General features: G+C 43.0%; 1 protein-coding gene across 2 annotated transcripts in view; it reads left to right on the forward strand.

Moving 5' to 3' along the window:
• Positions 1 to 18,835, forward strand: part of AIFM1 (apoptosis inducing factor mitochondria associated 1) — a 35,460-nt gene extending 16,625 nt beyond the window's left edge. For both annotated transcript variants that reach the window (XM_084870722.1, XM_084870721.1), the window contains exons 6-16: positions 3,131 to 3,221; positions 6,712 to 6,796; positions 7,942 to 8,018; positions 9,632 to 9,740; positions 10,516 to 10,623; positions 10,971 to 11,059; positions 11,724 to 11,864; positions 14,300 to 14,442; positions 15,898 to 16,022; positions 18,152 to 18,348; positions 18,689 to 18,835. In XM_084870722.1, coding sequence (XP_084726848.1) covers positions 3,131 to 3,221; positions 6,712 to 6,796; positions 7,942 to 8,018; positions 9,632 to 9,740; positions 10,516 to 10,623; positions 10,971 to 11,059; positions 11,724 to 11,864; positions 14,300 to 14,442; positions 15,898 to 16,022; positions 18,152 to 18,348; positions 18,689 to 18,760 — 1,237 coding nt within the window. In that variant the 3' untranslated portion in view covers positions 18,761 to 18,835. The remainder of the gene's footprint in view (positions 1 to 3,130; positions 3,222 to 6,711; positions 6,797 to 7,941; positions 8,019 to 9,631; positions 9,741 to 10,515; positions 10,624 to 10,970; positions 11,060 to 11,723; positions 11,865 to 14,299; positions 14,443 to 15,897; positions 16,023 to 18,151; positions 18,349 to 18,688) is intronic.
• The last annotated feature ends 550 nt before the right edge of the window (positions 18,836 to 19,385 follow it).

Below are 19,385 nucleotides of genomic sequence, written 5' to 3' on the forward strand. Positions count from 1 at the left end.
TCCTATTTCTAGGACTTTTATGTTAGACTTCTTCAGGGATGATTAGCTTGGCCTTTATTGTCACTTCCTTACACTTGCCTTAAGCATGTCCCATAAATGCACAAGAAAGGACACTGTTTTATGGCACTTTCTTTAACACCCTAGCTTGTGGGGATAGAGGAGGCACATGGTAGAGAAGAACCTCTTTATTAAAATGTTTACACGAGAGTCTTAGAAATGCAGGTCCAAGCCTTTTCCTTTTATTTTTGTAAACTATATTTTTATTGATTTGAGAGAGGAAGGGAGAGGGAGGCAAATAGAAATATCAGTCATGAAAGAGAATCATTGATTGGCTGCCTCCTACACACCCCAAACTGGGGACCAAGCCTGCAACCTGGGCATGTGCCCTGACTGGGAATCAAACCATGACCTCCTGGTTCATAGGTCTATGCTCAACCACTGAATCCTTCTGGCTGGGCCAACCCTTTTCCTTTAGGATGGCTTGGATCTCTTTATTCAAGTACCATGCAGTATTTTGGGGTCCCATTTTTTTTCTCATTAATGATCCCTTTGATATTGGATTTCATTTTATAAAGCTACCAACTCCATCACCCCCACTATAATGTTCCTTTCTCAAGCAGAATGTATAATTCCAATTATCTTTTTTTTTTTAATAAGTTTTTATTTTTCATATTATTACAAATGTTCCTTCCCCCCCTCCCCCACCATTGCTCTCCTCCACCAGGTTCCCACCCCACCCTCTGCCCTTTCCCCTCTCCCCATTGTCCTCATCCATAGGTGCACAGTTTATGTTCAGTCTCTTCCCACGCCCCCCTCTCCCCTTTTCCCCAAGAATCGTCAGTTCACTCCCCTTCCATACCTCTGATTCTATTATATTCAACAGTTAATATTGTTCATCAGATTTTTTTAATTTCCTTGGTTTTTAGATTCACTTGTTGATAATTACGTATTTGTTGTTCATAATTTTTATCTTTGTTTACTTTCTCTTCTGAAAGAACCCCCTTCAGCAATTCATATAATTCTGGTTTGGTGGTGATGAACTCCTTTAGCTTTTTTTTATTAGTGAAGCTCTTTATCTGGCCTTCGATTCTGAGTGATAGCTTCGCTGGGTAGCTTATTTTTGGCTGTAGGTTCTTGCTATTCATCACCTTGAATATTTCTTGCCATTCCCTTCTGGCCTGCATGGTTTCTGTTGAGAAGTCAGCTGACAATCGTATAGGTGCTCCTTTATAAGTTACTACCTTCTTTGCTCTTGCTTCTTTTAATATTCTCTCTTTATCTTTTGCTCTTGGAATTTTAATAATGATGTGTCTCGGTGTGGTCCTCTTTGGATTCCTTTTGTTTGGAGTTCTGTGCACTTCCTGGACTTGTAAGTCAAATTCTTTCACCAGGTGGGGGAAGTTTTCTGTCACTATTTCTTTCAGTATGTTTTCGATATCTTGCTCTCTCTCATCTTCTGGAACCGCCATAATTCTGATGTTGGTTCGCTTGAAGTTGTCCCAGAGGTTTCTTACATTATCTTCAATTTTCTGGATTCTCTTGCCTTCTAGCTTCTGTGGAGGAGTGTCTTCTGGCTCTTTATGTTCCAAATCTTTGACTTGATTCTTGCGATCTTCCCTTCTGTTTTTAGGACTCTGTAGAATATTTTTTATTTCAGACAATGTATTCTTTATTTCTTGTTGTTCCCTTATCATTTCTTGATGGTCTCTTTTCATATCCTCATAGGCCTTATCCATCTTTTCTAGGAAATTCTTGAAAAACCTTATAAGCGTAGATTTGAACTCTATATCCAGACGCTTTTTGTCCTCCATTTCTTTCGTTTGTGATCTATTTTGTTGTCGCATTTCGCAGTTACAGATGGGACGGGGTTTCAGGGTGGAGCCTGCAGCTTTGGCTTCCGTCAGCCCCGCCCTATGCGGGTCCTTCAGTGCTCGCTGCCGGCGCCTCTGAGAGAAAGGTGCCCTCGATTTTCGCCTGCTGCCAAACAGTCTATGCTCTCTCCCAATGAGCCCGGTATTGGGGTTCAGTTCAGTTGGAAGTGGAGTTGGAGGTGGCGTTCACAGCAGTCTGGAGCCCCTGTCTCCTTCCGGCCAGGGCAATCCCGCGGCACAGCCGACCGTCCCTTCTCTGGGGACAGTGTGCGCGCCTCCGGGACCTCCTTTCTCCGCTACCCCGGGGTTCCGACTTACAGCCCAGCTCCCTATGGCTGAGCCTGAGTCCCCGGGGTCTGGCCTAGAACTGGGGTTCAGAGCAGTCAGGGGCCCAGCACAGTCGGAGTTTTCTCTCCTTCCCGCTTGGGAACGCCCGCCAGGCACTCGGCCTCCCTCCTCTCCGGCTCCGTCCTCTCCGCACGCGCCGCGTGTCTCTGTACCTTAGGCTTTTACAGCTCCTCCGTGCTTCCTTCTGGTTTTCTCCTTGCTTCTTGTTGTAGGATTTCCAGTCAGTCGACTTTCCTGTAGTTCTGGGTAATGTCCATTTTATATTTTAGTTGTATTTTATTAAAATTGTTGTGTGCGGCTGCGGCTAGTTGCCTACCCGAGCAGCCATCTTGGATTCTCCCCTAATTCCAATTATCTTAGCCATCCCTAATTAATATCTCATAATTACTGTCTACTGTTTGAGGCAAATAATCTCAGGAACTAGACCATAGACCAGTGCCATCTGCACAGCTCATTGGGTGAATGTGTGCCTAGAGAATACCTCTTATTCTAATTTTGAAATGAACCTAAATACAGAACAGTGTTTCTCAGCCTTCGTACTGTTGACATTTGGGGTTGAGTAATTATTTGTTGTAAGGGTGGTCTGTGGCGATTGGATGTTCAACAACATCCCTGGCCTCTACCCACTGGATACTAGTAGCATTCCTCCCCCACAAGCTGTTGTAGCCAAAAATGTCTTCAGATATTACCAAATGCCCCAGGGAAGGGGCAAAATCGCCCCCAGTTGACAACCACTGATTTAAAATACCTCTGTATATGTAAGTCACAACCAAGATTTAGTGGCCCTGGAGACTTATATTGGAAAATGTTCCTAAAAGTTTTTCATGATGGAAACAATTTTATTAAATTTGTGGGGGAAGTTGATAGCAGTTCCAGGTGCTTATAACATCTTCTCCCTTTTCTCCGCACAGCATATATTTCCAGCCGCCTTCTTTCTACGTCTCTGCTCAGGACCTGCCTCACATTGAGAATGGTGGTGTGGCTGTCCTCACTGGGAAGAAGGTGAGCAAGTGGACTGCTTCCGTTGTCAGGTTCCACATATGTGCCTGTGTGGGCAACGAGTATGGTGACTTGTATTCCCAGTATCATTTTTTTCTGTCCTGCCCTTGTAGTTTATCAAAGAAGGATTGAGTCATTTTAGGATTAATAGTGCCAGTTTACAATGCTTAGTGTGTCTTCTTGGGGAAAGCACCAGAACCTAGAGTAGCATGCCAACTGACCTTTCTGAGGAAGTTCAAATCATTGAGGACCATGACCCCGAAGTTGTTCCCTCTCCTGATGTGCATCTCTGTCCTTTCTTCTTATTTCTCCACACTAACATTTATTTGGGGTTATTGATGATAAGAAAATGGCAAATGTGTATTCAGGGTAGTAAAATAATTGAGGCATAACTTCAGCATGGAAAATATTGTCAGCCTTTACAAAGGTAAGCGCTTGAGTAACGGGAGCAGTTATTAGAGGTATTAGTGGGGCACAGGGTGGTATGTTTGTGCTATGTTTCACTTTTGTTGACGGGAAGTATTAGAGTGCATTTTTAAACTAAGGGTGGTGTTCCCCTACAAATGGAATGATTATCAGGAGCAAAGCTCAATAGATGAGATCAGAGCACAAGTGGAGGGACCTGTGGTAGGGACAGGCCCACTTCTGTAAAGGAACATTAGGCAGAGAAGATGGGTATATGTTTGAGACATTATTTATATATTATACATCCCCTATGTGTAAATAACACACAGGCCCTTGCCCTCTAGGGGCTAACAGTATTAGGCAGAAATATAAACAGATAATCAAAACAAGATGTAGAATGAGAAAAAATATGCACAGTAGCCCTGGCCAATCAGTCAGTCTCTCTCTCTCTCTCTCTCTCTCTCTCTCTCTCTCTCTCTCTCTCAAAATCAATGGAAACATATTCTTGGGTGAAGAATTTTTAAAAGATGCACAGTATATTGTAGGAATTACTAGGAAGCATGCCCAGTATAGTGATGGTTTCAGGGAAGGCTTCCTGGAGGAGAAAGTCTTACAGAATGGGGACTCTGTGGAATGAAGAGGTATTCACAAGATTAGAGTGAAGTGAAGAGCATTCAAGTAAAAAGGAACAGCATAAGGAAAGGCACAAGGGTATGAAAAAATATGTTCAATGTAGGGAAACATAAGCAGCTAGGTACCGACAGAGCAGAAAGTACAAGTCCAGAATACAAGGTGGTTATGTGAGAGTGGATCTATGACTGTGACGTTCAGGGGAGAGGTCTGGGCTCAGAGATTCAAGCATTATCCACATACATGTAGAAATTGTAACCATGAGAGTGAGTGAGGTCTCCCATGGAGAAGTTCTATAGTCAGAAGAGGAGTATGAGGAGTATGGTGGGGATGGAATCCTGGGATCCCAACTTGTAGGAAGCAGGTTTAAGAAGAAGAGTCCACTAAGGAGACTAGGAAAGAAGTTAATGGGCAGTATGAGGAGAGCCCAGGACTGGCTGAAGTTGAGAGTTTCAAGGAGGAAGACGTGATCCACAGTGTTACTGCAGCAAAGGAATCTGGTAAGAATTATGAAATGACTCATTTGATTTAGTGGCACAGATGTCATTGGGAAATTAGGAAACAGTTGATAAACTACTCTTTCAAAAGATTTAAATGAGAAAAGAGTGGTGGCAATTGGACAGACTTGAGGAGGACCTAGAATCAAAAGTGAGACTCAGGATGGGTCAGACTTAAGCATGTTAATGGGCTGAAGATCCAAGATGTCAGGAGAGGTAGGGTAATGAGTGGGTAACTGAAAGGGGAAGATTCTGGGAGGGAAAGGCACAGAAAGATAACAAAAAAGACATCTCATCCTAGCCGAAACCGGTTTGGCTCAATGGATATAGCGTTGGCCTGCGGACTGAAAGGTCCTGGGTTCGATTCTGGTCAAGGCCATGTACTTTGGTTGTGGGCACATCCCCAGTAGGGGGTGTGCAAGAGGCAGCTGATCGATGATTCTCTCTCATTGATGTTTCTAACTCTCTTTCCCTCTCTCTTCCTCTCTGTAAAAAAAATCAATAAAATATATATTTTTTTAAAAAAGACACCTCATCCTGGAAGCTGGAAGAAAGGAACTAAGGTTTTTATTTGGGGGTTGGGAAGAGGGAAGCTGAGAAAAGTCATATCTAATGTCTTCACTTGTTTTTGCAATAAATTAGGCTACCATGTGGTTTTGTGAGAGTGATCAGTATGAAGGTTGAGGAGTGGGGTGGGATTGAAGAAGAAGCTTAACTGCTAAAGAAGTTACTCTCCATCTGATCTCAGTGTATATCATTGCCTCCAGAAAACTTGATTGGGTGTACCTGTATTATGTTCCTAGCACTGTCTGTACTTTCCTTATCAGAGCATTTCTCACTTGATTTCTCATACTTGATTATAGAATTTGTTAAATTATCTGCTTTTCTAATACCCTCTGAAGGTAGGTAAGGTATCTTTCTCACCATTGTATCCCCAGCACTTAGCACAATGCCTGACATATAGTAGGTGCCTAATAAATATGTCTTGAATGAATTGTCTCACCACTAATAAGAACCCCAGTCTCTATGACTCCAAAGCTCAAGCTTTTCACCTTAAGATGGAATAGGGTTCAAGGGAATTAAGGGTGCTGGCAAAAGAACAGTGGGATGGAATAGATTGCTGGGCAGAAAAAATTGAAAGCAACTATAGATGATAATGGGACTGAGAGAAAACTGGAAGGATGGAAAATTGTGACCAAAGAGTGGGATATCTGAGGTAGAAGTAGAGGATAAGGGATAACAACAAGATTCTGGATGTGACTCAGGAAAAGTATGAGCCACGTTTGCAGGTCTTCAGTGAATGAGGAGGAGTGGCTGTGACGTAGCCGGATAACAGTGATTTGTAGGTAGTTGTCCCTCAGACGGGGATGAGGAAGCAGGATTTGGAAGCAGCAGCAGCCAACACCCCTCCTGGGCTTGTGATGGGAGGAGTGTGGGAGGAAGGAGCAGTCTTGGGAAGCAGCTAAGTTTTACTGAGGGTTAGAAGTTGTACAAAGCATCGTGTAAAAATGAATACGATGTAGGAGAGTTGAGTCAGGGTTCAAAAGCACCAAACAGATAAGTCTGTCCCTGTTTCTCATCTCTACAAATTGAGCAGGAACTTTGAGACTGTAGGGACTTGCTCTAAGGTTGGGTGCTTAGGGAATAAGAGCCACCTGAAGAAACTGGGTACCAGAACCTGGTGCCGAATGATTATCCAGAAATGGTTTCTTAAGGGTTGATCAACTTAGGTCAAGAACTAATTCTTCCCATTAGGCCTGATGGCTGAAAGGTACAGGGTTACTTTTTGGAGTAATGGAATTGATCTGGAATTATAGTGCTGATGGCTGCACAGCCCTGTGAATGTACTAATAACCTCTTTAAAATGGTGAATTTTATGTTAAGTGAATTATATCTCAATAAAAATGTTTTAAAGCTAATTTATCCTTATATCTTTTTGTGTGTCTTTATGACTGTACCAGGTAGTACATCTAGATGTGAGAGGCAACACGGCGAAACTTAATGATGGCTCTCAGATAACCTATGAAAAGTGCTTGATTGCAACAGGTGAGAATTCTAGAGATGATTTTCTTCTCTGATATATAGCTCATTCAAGTTTTAGTATAGAAGGTATTACTTAATCTTAAGAAAACCAAAACCCAGACTCTCTGAAGTGGGTATCCTTATCTTGGTACAGAGTCCAGCTAACTATTGGCATCACATCAGCAGCATTTCTAGATTGTCCTTGCTGTTCTTTCCCCAAAATACATGGATGTGTATTAAAGAGGATTGCTTTTTCTCTCTCTCCCTGCTTAGCCCCTGCACTGTGCCCTCTACCCTGAAAGTGATATAGCTTTGTGGCTTCACTGCCCATTCTAATCAGAAATCAAGAGAGGGGCCCAGCTGGCATGGCTCAGTGGTTGAGCGTCAACCTTTGAACCAGGAGGTTGTGGTTCCTGGCCAGGGCACATGCCCGGATTTTGGCTGGTTTGATCCCAGATCCCCTATGTGGGGCATGCAGGAGGCAGCCGATCAATGATTCTCTCTCATCATTGATGTTTCAATCTCTGTCTCCCTCTCCCTTCTTCTCTGAAATCAATAAAAATATATTAAAAAGAAAGAAATCAAGAGAGGAGACCAAGCCGAAACTGGTTTGGCTCAATGGATAGAGCATCGGCTTGGGGACTGAAGGGTCCCAGGTTCGATTCCGGTCAAGGGCATGTACCTTGGTTGTGGGCATATCCCCAGTAGGGGTTGTGCAAGAGGAAGCTGATCAATGACTCTCTCTCATCGATGTTTCTAACTCTCTTATCTCTCTCCCTTCCTCTCTGTTCAAAATCAATAAAATATATTTTTAAAAAGAGAGAGAGAGAGAGAGAGAGAGAGAGAGAGAGAGAGAGAAGACCAAAGCAGTTGCTTAAACAAAGGTAGCTATGTTATCTGGTGAGAAACTAGTGGAGGAGAAAGGGGAAGCAAAAAGTTAGGCCTTGTGACCATCTGCAAGGAGGGCGGGGCCCTTTGAAGAGACAATCTTAAATCTGCTTCTCAAAGGAAATAAATAAAAGCCTGCTGTGAGCGGAGCTGCAATAACAAAGCCTCCTGTCCAGTTGTGCTGCCCTGGTACCAGCAGGAGCACACACATCACAGCACAAACCTTTGTGGGAGGTCATGTGGGCTAGCTCCTGCTTATTGGGTTTTCCTCTTATTTCCAGGAGGCACTCCAAGAACTCTTTCTGCCATTGATAGGGCTGGAGCAGAGGTGAAGAGTAGAACAACACTTTTCAGAAAGGTAATTGTCTGCTTTAGTGCTTTCGGTGTGTCGATTTTAAAGAGGCAGCATTATCCTGTGGTTCCCAAGTACCCACCCAGGAACTGGGAGATTCGAGTTCTCTCTATGGCTCTTCTACAGGCTGATTATTTGGCCTTGAGCAAGTCACTTCCTCTCTCTGCACCTCAAATAACTCACTCAAGGGTTTTAAGCTCCTAGGAGAAAAATACATTTGGTGTTTTTTTATTGCTTGCTATAGTTCCTTCCGGCAGCCCTTCCATCGTTGTTTTTTCCTGATGCATTTGAGTCATTGGAACTCCTTAGAGCCTCTTGGCATCTTTCATTGCAAGCTCAATAGTGAAGATTTTGGAGAGAAAGGTTTCTGAGTACCTAAGTGAAGAAGGAAAGAGGGTTTGCTTTTTATCACTGCTTTGCTTTATGAAAACTGCTGAAAATTTCCAGCCACTCCGATGGATGTTTTAAAAGATTTGTACTGTCCTTGAAGTTCTGGGCAGAATAAGGTTTGTCAGCCTTTGCACTGCTGACATTTTAAGCTGGATAATTGCTGAGCGGGGCTGTCCTGTGCATTGTAGGATGTTTAGCAATGTCCCTGGACTCTACCCACTAGCTAAAAGCAGCACCTCCCCACCCAGTTGTGATAGCCAAAAATATCTCCAGACATTGCCAAATGTCTCCTGGGGTGAAGGGGCAAAACTGCCCCCAGTTGAGAACCACTTTTGTCAGATCGAGTGTGACACTGGAGAAAGAAATATACATCAATAACATGGGCTATTCTGAAATGTGACATAGATAGTTAAAGAACACGAACAAGCCCAGCTGGTGTGGTTCAGTGATTGAATGTCAACCCATGAACCAAGAGGTCATCCGTTGGATTCCAGCTCAGGGCAAATGCCCAATTTCGGGCTCCATCTCCAGTAGGGGATGTGCTTGAGGCAGCCGATTATCTCTCATTAATATCTCTATCTTTCCCTCTCCCTTCCTCTCTCGCTAAAAAATCAATAAAAACATATTTAAAAAAACAAACTCATCTTCCAATTATTAAAAAAAGGACACTAACAAGTGTGTGGCCTTGAGAAAGTCACCTATCCTCTTTGGGGTTTCCTATTCTGATCATTCAAATAAAAAAACAATAATTCAATAATTATCTTCTGTCAAGCATTTTATATGGATGCAGTTTTCTCTTAGGAAGTGCTTTATTTACATGTCATCTATTTTTTCTCATAAAATCAACTGTTACAGTTATTTTCTTCATTTTATAGTAGATGTAACTGAAGCATAGAAGGGTAAGTAGCTTGGTGAGGTGACTTGGGCAATAAATGGCTAAGTTAGATTTCAAACTTAGGCATTTCAGCTACAAAACCTATTTCCAGGCTTTACTTATATTAGAAGTCAATGCCCCCCATAAGCGATGTAATTCTTTGATATTAAAGTATTACAATAAGAACACTACTTTAATGCTGAAAAATAGCAAATGGGCTATAATTGAGCCACTTTATACAAGGAGATTTTATGTGCAAATTACTGTTGTCAAAGATTTAGCATAAAATATGTCCGGGTATTATCATCCTATGCCCTTTGGGAAATCAATGAACTAAACTGGTGTGATCCTGCAGATTGGAGACTTTAGAACCTTAGAGAAGATTTCCCGGGAAGTCAAGTCGATTACAATTATCGGTGGGGGCTTCCTTGGTAGTGAACTGGCCTGTGCTCTTGGCAGAAAAGGTGAGTATTGGGGTGACCTCGATTTTCTTCTCTGGTCTGATATCACATGCTTTTGGGGGCTTTCATAAATTCCAGATATGCATTTGCCTGGATCAGTCAAAAGTGTTTGACTGAGCTTTATATGGTGAAAAGCTAGTTCTGGGACTAGTTCAGAGACTAATCCTGAGACCAGTTCTGATGAGGGAATCTTTTAGTAACCACAAAGCTGCCATTTGAGCAACTGATCAGCAGCGTTTTCTTTCCTTTCCTCTAGCCTCCAGGCCAAGATTCCTTAGAAATAAAATACTAAGCAAAGTGAGTTATTAAGATGGTAAGAGCAGTGTAAACTGCAGAGGTGTACATATCTTTGAACTGCTGCTCCCAGTAAAAGTAAAAAACTTCCTTCAGACACATGGTGGTTCCCAGCATGATATATCTGCGAGTCCTGGCTTGAATGTTTCATGGCAACCGTTTTTCTTAAGCTGTGTGAAATCAGCGCATATTCTCAGGGGAGTGCTCTCTATTCAGAGGTCCCAAGGCACTTGTGTGAGCCTGGGTGCAAGTGCGTGAGTTGAGAGTATGTAGTCACATCCAGGGACAGCAGTTCTGGCATCTGTTGTATTTGCTTTGTGAATGCCCTCGTGCCCCAGTGCCCCACATATGGGAGCTCTGGCCCGAGTCAGAACATTGTCTTTTCTGTACTAAATGGCCGCCTGCCTATTGGTCCTTTACTTCTCTTCCAGTCTTAGGGCTGGCTTTTGCCTCCTGCTAAACCTACTCTTTTTCTTTTTCCCAGCTCAGGCCTCCGGCACCGAAGTGATTCAACTCTTCCCTGAGAAAGGAAATATGGGAAAGATCCTCCCCGAATACCTCAGCAACTGGACCATGGAAAAAGTCAGACGAGGTAGAGGGACTCTTGCCATACGCTGCCACCCTTTCCTTTGATTCAGGCCTAATGCAGTGTTTGCTTCTTTGGGAACCCCTTTGGCATAAACCATATCACCAGGCAGATGAAATGTTTCTTCCATTCTCCAGTCAGCCAAGTTCATGTAGGTTCGAATCTGATGCACCAAATTCCTGGAAGTGCTGGAAATGAACTGCGAGTATAGTTTTTTTGCGGCTCTCCAAGGCTGCCTGCATACTGATGATTACTGGTTTTGTGACATTGTGCTTCCCTCTAGTCTGTTTCCCTGATCTTCATAAAGTTGGTAGGCTCACCGGCTCAACGTCAGGTTTTGTTTGCCTTCACAGAGGGGGTGAAGGTGCTGCCCAACGCCATTGTGCAATCAGTTGGAGTCAGCGGTGGCAGGTTACTCATCAAGCTGAAAGATGGCCGGAAGGTAAGGAGTGGGAGACAGGCTGCCAGAAGACTTCTAGGCCTTCCCTCCCCTTTCTTCATTCTGACTCCTTCATTTGATACCAGCAGATTAGTTTTCTTGGCAGCCACCACTAAACTGTCATGATTTTTTCTGAATGAACTGGCCATGCATTAAAATAAGAATGGTGAGAGCCAGAGTAAACACCTGTGACCCACTTTCCCATTGCCCCTTCCTATCACATTACAAATGTCTGAGATCTGACTAGGGTGGCAGATTTCTCTTCAAGTGATATGGGGTATGTGGGCAGGGGTACTTTATGAAGTAGAACTTAAAATCTGTTTCCCAGAGCCCAGCCGGCATGGCTCAGTAGTTGAGCATTGACCTATGAACCAGGAGTTCATGGTTTAATTCCTGGTCAGGGCACAAGCCTGAGTTGTGGGTTCAATCCTCAAGTTTGGGGCATGCAGGAGGCAGCCAATCAATGATTCTCTCTCATCATTGATGTTTTTATCTCTTTCTCTCCCTCTCTGAAATCAATTTAAAAAATATACATATGTATAAAAAATCTGCTTATCAGAGTTAACCAATGATTTTTTTTGTAAACCCCCAATTCTTAATGAATCACATGCAGTTGCTATACATGGAAACTGTGGTAACTGACCAAATTATTTCTTTTTTCCCTCAGGTAGAAACTGACCACATAGTGGCAGCTGTGGGCCTAGAGCCCAATGTTGAGTTGGCTAAGACTGGTGGACTAGAAATAGACTCAGATTTCGGTGGCTTCCGGGTAAATGCAGAGCTCCAAGCACGCTCTAACATTTGGGTGGTAAGTACGCTACAGCGAGACCAGGCATGGTTCCTTGTCCCCAGCCTAGGAGCAAGTCTGCCCGATGGGGTGCTAAAGCTCCTTAGTAGCTTACCACAATAGGATTGGAGTCTTTGGAGGCCAAGAGTAGAGAACAGATATTTATGCACTGCTTGCTTTACAAGAACAGGTATGGTCTCATGCTGCAAACTAGTGGAGAAAGAAATGAGCAGTGTGCATGCCTACAGAACTAGAGCTCTTCCGGTGCTGTTGGCAGCAGCCATTGGCATTACCCTGGCGGGCGTGTGCATGGCTCTCAGAGTGATCTGCTGTTCCCTTTGCCTGAACATGAGTCCAGGGAATAGAGAATGAGGCAATTTGATGACATTTTCTAGAAAGGAAAATTACTCCAATTTCGTTTTCCTTGAGAACTATTTTTAGCTGTTTTTAAAAATCTGTTGTGACACAAACAAGACTATAGTGTGTAGGAACCATTAGGTAATTTCCCCATTGTTAAATCATTACAAATGCATTGTGTTTGATTCTGGACTCTGCAGTGAAGGACATAGGAATATTAAAGGTGTTTTTTAACTTGTTATAAAAGAAAAACACTAAATGTGGAAGACAAACAAGTAGGAGAAAGGGAGAAAGAAATCACCTATAGCAACCGCTATTTGTGTTGTATAGGTTTTGTTTGTTTATTCTCTTTTTTATTTATTTTTAAATCTTCATTGTTAAAAGTGTTACATATGACCCCCCTTTTTTCCCCATTGACCTCTTCTAGCCCATCCCCACCATGTAGTGTGTGTGTCTGTGTGTGTGTGTGTGTCTGTGTGTATTTCCTTCCCTTCATTTTCTTGTGCATAGTTTTTTTGGGGGTTTTTTTTGTTGTGTTTTTTTTGTCCTTTGTCTTAGACGGTCATGGCGAGCATACTATGTATGAATATTTGTATTCTTTTATTTTTCACTTAAGATTTTCATGTATTTTCCATATTGCTTCAGATTTTGTAAACAGATTAATGACTGCATAATATTCCATTAAGAGGATTTCATAATTTATTGCACTATTGCCCATGTGTTGATTTTTTTATTTCTTTATTGATTACGGTATCACATATTTGTCCTCATCCCCCCATTCCCATCCCAAACCCCTCCTCGTGCATGCCCCCACCTTCCTGTTGTCCATGACCACTGGTTAGGCTTATATGCATGCATACAAGTCCTTTGGTTGATCTCTCCCCCTTACCCCCACCCTCCCCTACCTTCCCTCTGAGGTTTGACAGTCTGATCGATGCTTCATGACTTAGGGGTGTCAAACTCAATCAGAGAAGGGGCCAAAATCTAAAATCCAGCCTAAATCGTGGGCCGAATGGTTTACTGAACAGTCATAAACTGACAATGTCATAAACTGACAGCGGAGTGCAGTGATGACAGTGCAGTGCGGGCCACATTGCAAGGCCTGGCGGGCTGGATTTGGCCCGCGGGCCTTGTGTTTGACACATGTGCTTCACGTGTTGAGTTTTAGGGAAGTCTTTGGGGAAATCTGAATAGCCACAAAAGTGAGCAAAGGGTTATACCACCTGCTTTATGAAACTGGCCTCGTTTACCTCCAGCCAAGGGTTCTTCGTCCGTGAAACACTGAGCTCACTTGATTTGTATCTCTCACATGGCACATTTCTTGTTTGCATTGTGAGTAGCAATGCTGTACCTTCCTCAACTAGGTTATACACTCCTTGTGGGCAAAGTCCCTGCCAGGTTTGTCTCAGCAACCCAGACAGTATAATGCTTTGTACAGAAGAAATATTCCATAAATATTTGTTGAATGAATGAATGGGTGAATACCAAATAACAAAAAAAATCTTCAAAAAGATTTCTAGGTAAGAGGCAGTTACATCTAAAAAACTGGTTTCCACACATAGGAAAGAATATTCTGCAAATCGTGGTTATTAAATATTCTGTCTCTGTTAAGCGCAGAATAAGAAGAAATAGGTATGAGCTAGACATAGAAGGTTTAAGTTAGCTTTGTAGAAACATAAAATATTTTTTTAAAATGGAATCTCAGATACTTTTTTAAAAAATAGTTCCTGTTTTTTTTTAATATACTTTATTGATATTTTACAGAGAGGAAGGGAGAGAGATGGAGAGCTAGAAACGTCGATGAGAGAGAAACATCGACCAGCTGCCTCTTGCACCCCCTCCACTGGGGATGTGCCCGCAACCAAGGTACATGCCCTTGCCTGGAATCGAACCTGGGACCTTTCAGTCCATAGACCGATGCTCTACCACTGAGCCAAACTCAGATACTTTCGATAGTGTATATATGATTCTGGCTTGTAGATGGAAGTATTAATTAGTTGATGTCACAAGCATTTTTGAACTCCAAAAGTTTATTTTCTGTCTTTAACTTGCTTTTTCTTTTTTAATCATGTGCTCATGTAATGTATTTTTCTCCAAAGGCAGGAGATGCTGCATGCTTCTATGATATAAAATTAGGTAGGAGGCGAGTAGAGCACCATGATCATGCTGTTGTGAGCGGAAGATTGGCTGGAGAAAATATGACTGGAGCTGCTAAGCCATACTGGCATCAGTCAATGTTCTGGTAATAGTTCTGTGCCTTAAGGACTCAATTGGTTAGAACAGAATTAATGGAACCAGAGTTATGGATTGGTTTCCTTGTGGGTCAGTTAGCTTTGTGTGGGATGGGTTGGGGAGATTCCTTCTCATGTCCACACATTTTACTCCAGATCAGCCTTCTGGTAAAAGGGTCCCATTTGGCATAGCTTAGACGAGGTGAATGAATGGAGAGGGCATTGGCACTTCCTATTAAAATAACTCAGAATTCAAGTTATAGTAGGTGGTACAAAAGTGTACTGTTTAGGTATAGACAACAGTATATTTTAATTTTTTCTTTGCTGGTAACCCTATTGCACCTAACAGGCTGAACAAAAAGGCAGCCTACTCATCTGTAACCCTTAACACCAAGAGTTCAAAGTCAGGCGTAAATAGTCAGTTCTCTGGGTAGCAAAAACTTACCAATGGACATTCCTGAGTACTGGGGCAGGCCCTGTTTGGCACACTCTCATCTTGTTGATTTGAAAGATGGGTTACTTAAAAAACGTCAGGGTTTCAGAAACCTATAAGGGAAATTCTCAGCTGAGGAGAATACATTTTAGGATGATCACACACAGTTTTCTGAGTGGGCAACAAAAACATAATAGATGGATTTCAGGGTCAATACACATAAGATAATGCAGTTAGGAAAAAAAATAGTCCACAGCTATACAATTGTCAGCTAAGTCCCAGGAACAGAAAGCAAGAAGTCATTATAGACTGTTCCCTGAAGACACCAGTCCAATGAGCTTCTGTGGCCAAAAAGATAACAAAATGTAGAGGACCAGAAACAGAATAGCTCAAGCACCCTAGATGATTACGCACATGGTGTGTCTATGCTGCAAATATTCTGTGATGTTCCTAGCATATTAAGAACAGTACAATGGTGATAGGGAAACTTTCCAAGAACAATTAAAATGACCAACTAGGTGAAGGTACTCCTTTATAGAAAGCATTCTGGCCTTAAAAAATGAAGGCTAAAATGGAAAATTGTCAGTTAATGAAATCATAAAATATCCCTGATTCCGAATTCCATAAATATGGATCACTCTTTAAAACTTCTAAAAGATAGTTTTAGGATAAGTTAAAGAAAGATAGTGAATAGTAAATGAGGGGAACCCATCATTCCCCAAATGTGGTATGGGATAAAAGCATGACTAAATTGAAGAAAGTGTAGAATGTTGTATGGATATGTGATATGTATAATGGCTTCTTAAGGAAAATAAAAGTTTGGGAGAACCATGCTTTTTCACAATTGTTCTCAAGTGCTTGTGCTCTACCCAAGTGCCCTAGCAGGAGACAGATCAATTTGGTGTTTCTCTTGTTGCCACACACACCAAGTTCCTTGGTTGGCATAAAAGTGTGGTGTCATTAGAGAAAAATGTCCTATGGTGTAATTCTTTACAGTCCATCACAGAGCAACCTCTTCTCTCTTCTTCCTTAGGAGTGACTTGGGCCCTGATGTTGGCTATGAAGCTATTGGTCTTGTGGACAGTAGTTTGCCCACGGTTGGTGTCTTTGCAAAAGCATCTGCACAAGATAACCCGAAATCTGCCACAGAGCAGTCAGGTAAGGAAGCCAACCACTTCTCTCAGCACAGCACAGTGATTGAGCATTGACCTATGAACCAAGAGGTCATGGTTTGATTTCCACTTAGGGCACATGCCCAGTAGGGGGCATGCAGAAGGCAGCCAATCAGTTATTCTCTCTCATCATTGATGTTTCAGTCATCTCTCTTTCCCTCTTCTTCCTCTCTGAAATCAATAAAAATATATTTTAAATAAATAAACCAAACCAAAAGTTTTCCCACTCTTTAGTGGTTTGAGATGGGAAAATCAGGTATCCTGGTCAATGCATAGGCATAGATATTGTAGGTCTCCATCCTAGACTCTGGACAGTGGCTCTCTCAGCTACTCTGTTGTTTAGTTTGTCTCTAGGGAATAGGAAGACCTGCCTAATAAAGGAAACCTAAACTTGTTAGATGTTTTTGTTTCGTTTTTTTATTTTGTTTTTTGTTGTTGTTGTTGTTTAGGGCCTGCTATTCTCCATGGACCCTGGGTAGTGGGAACTGGGCTGAGTAATTCTTGAGCTGCCTCTAATTCCATTTATCAGATCTTAATGCCAGGTTTTCTTTAGATGGGAGGCAACTCTCTTGGAATGAATTTTTCTCCCCCACACATCTTTCATTAGCTTCTAGGCCTATTCTCTCTCCCTTTCATGACCCTGGCTGAAGTTATTTAACCTCCATGTACTCTTGTCAGAGGTGTTTCAAGGACAAGTTGCTCTTTAAGCAGGAGAAAACAAGACATTATATGTATACTAGAGGCCCGGTGCACAAAATTCATGCACAGGTAGGGTCCCTAGGCCTGGCTGATGATCAGGGACGATCTGTGGGGCGACTACCAGGGCGATTGGGGGACCCCTGCTGGCACCCATCTTGGCTGTTCTGGTGCCACCAGCTCGCTGGCTCCACCACCACTGCTGCCACCAATTGCCTCCCTCTGCGGGGTGACCAGTGGGGCGATTGGAGGGCCCCCACTTGTGGGCCCTCCCACTTGTGATGCCACCCACTGTGGGCCCTGCCCCCCACCAATTGGTTGCTCTGCAGGTCATTCAGCCATTTGGTCAATTTGCATATTAGACTTTTATTATATAGGATGTCGGTCCTTTTTCTGTGTAATCCAAGTTGATTACATATACCCACTCCTTAATTCTGACCTCTCCTGGGAAGTGGATCCAGGAGAGGGACCCGAGGACTTTTCAACTCCAGGTCACTATTCTGTCCACTGGTCAATATTACTTAGAACCTGGTTATTCTCAGAAGACAAGGTACCCCCTCCCCATGCCACCCCCTGTCCCACCCCACTCGCACCAGGAGGAAACACCTCCACAGTGGTTTTTCCATATGGAAATGCCTTCTGCTTTGGCTAGACTGTCTTCATAGTGGCACTGTACAGTAGACCTTTTCATTCTGATAGCATCGTCTGTCTCTGCTCTAATACATTAGCCACTAGACACAGGTGGCTGTTTAGCACTTGAAGTGTGGCTACTGCAAATAAACTGAATTTTAATTAACATATTTTGAAACTTGATTAATTTTAATTAGAATAGCTATATGTGGCTTCTGTACTGGACCATGCAACTCTAGAATGTTTCTCAGAGGACAAGAGCAAGTCTTTTGCAATTTGAAGAAATCCAGATACCAGGAAATATCCATAGTATAAACTTAAAATGAGCCCAGTGGCTCAGTGGTTGAGCATCAACCTATGACTTAGCAGATCACGATTTGATTCCTGGTCAGGGCACATGCCTGGGTTGCAGGCTCGATTCCCAGTGTGGGGAGTGCAGGAAGCAGCTGATCAATGATTCTCTCTCATCATTGATGTTTCTCTGTCTCTCCCTTACTTTCTGAAATCAATAAAAGATATATTTAATAAAATAAAATGAGATGGGAAGGGAAGGGAAAGGAGGAAAGTTTTGGATCAGACTGATGCAATGCCCAAGAGCTGACCAAGAAGAGCTTTCGTTGCCTTTGATAATGAAGAGGGGCTGAAAAAGGGCAGTGTTTATGAGAGGGCATAGAGAAACAAATCATCTAAAGCAGCTTAAAGCAGGTGTCAAAAGATACCTCTAGAATTTTCCAAACTCATATAACTGTTTTTGTTTTGTTTGTTTTTTGTTTTGGGGATTGGCCACAGGAACTGGTATTCGATCAGAGAGTGAGACAGAGTCAGAGGCCACAGAAATCCCTGTTCTCCCAAGCAACCCTGGCGTGCCCCAGGTCCCTGTCGAAGGGGAAGACTACGGGAAAGGTGTTATCTTCTACCTCAGGGACAAAGTGGTGGTGGGGATCGTGCTGTGGAACATCTTCAACCGAATGCCGATAGCAAGGAAGGTAAGTGCCTTTCATAGCTCATAGAGAAAGACGGGAGGAGCAGCCGGAATATGCTCCTATGACTTCATCGGGTGCCCTGGTCAGGTACCATTTGACCAGCCACCCAAGTCAGATTGTACCTGAGCAGAACAAAGATACAGCCTTGGCTCAGCAATGCTTCTATTTCACTTGGGATCTGGCTGGGTGGCCCCAGAGTTGGTACATACTCATTTAGGGTTGGTAGAAAGCTGTTTCCACAACTCCCTCCCAGTGGGATTGGGGACTGGCCCATGCTGCCCCATTGTGCAGCCCGGCCAGATTGCACATGGAATGGTAGTGACCCCCTGTTCCTCTCCCTCAGATCATTAAGGACGGTGAGCAACATGAAGATCTAAATGAAGTAGCTAAACTATTCAACATTCACGAAGACTGAAGCCTTCCAGTGGAATAAGCAAGCACTTTGCTGTCCCTGACAGCAGTTTGGATGAATAAAGGAGCATTTTTTTTTATTCAGATTTCCTCTGTGTGTATGAGTGTGAATGGTCATGTCTTTTGTGAATATTTCAGCAATGTAGGCATATTCTTAATGTTCGCATCACTAAATAAAACCTGATTCTTCTAAATTAAATTCTGCTTTCTTTGCAACGGAGTGGGTAGGTGAAGGGAGGAAAGCCATGCCTATCAGAACAAGCAAATTGGAGCTACTAATAAGCATGATTTTTCTCAGCCTTGTATTCCCTGCTTCATGCTCTAAACTCCTTTCAGTTCCCTAAGCTTCTCTCTCACCCCTCCAGACCTCTCTCTGTGTACCAGCTGTGGTCTGCCCACAGTGTTGGACTCCTTTTCCCTCTGGGGAAGGTCCTGGTCTCTATGAAGGCTTCCCTTACCTGGCCAGCGTGCTCAATGGTTGAGTGTCAACCTGTGAACCAGGAGGTCACAGTTTGATTCCTGGTCAGGGCACATGGCCTGGGTTACAGGCTCAATCCCCAGTGTGGGGCATGCAAGAGGCAGCCCATCAATGATTCTCTCTCATCATTGATATTTCTATCTCGCCCTCT

This window comes from Pipistrellus hanaki, assembly GCF_964339955.1.
Source record: "Pipistrellus hanaki genome assembly, chromosome: X".
Taxonomy (NCBI): Eukaryota; Metazoa; Chordata; class Mammalia; order Chiroptera; family Vespertilionidae; genus Pipistrellus; species Pipistrellus hanaki.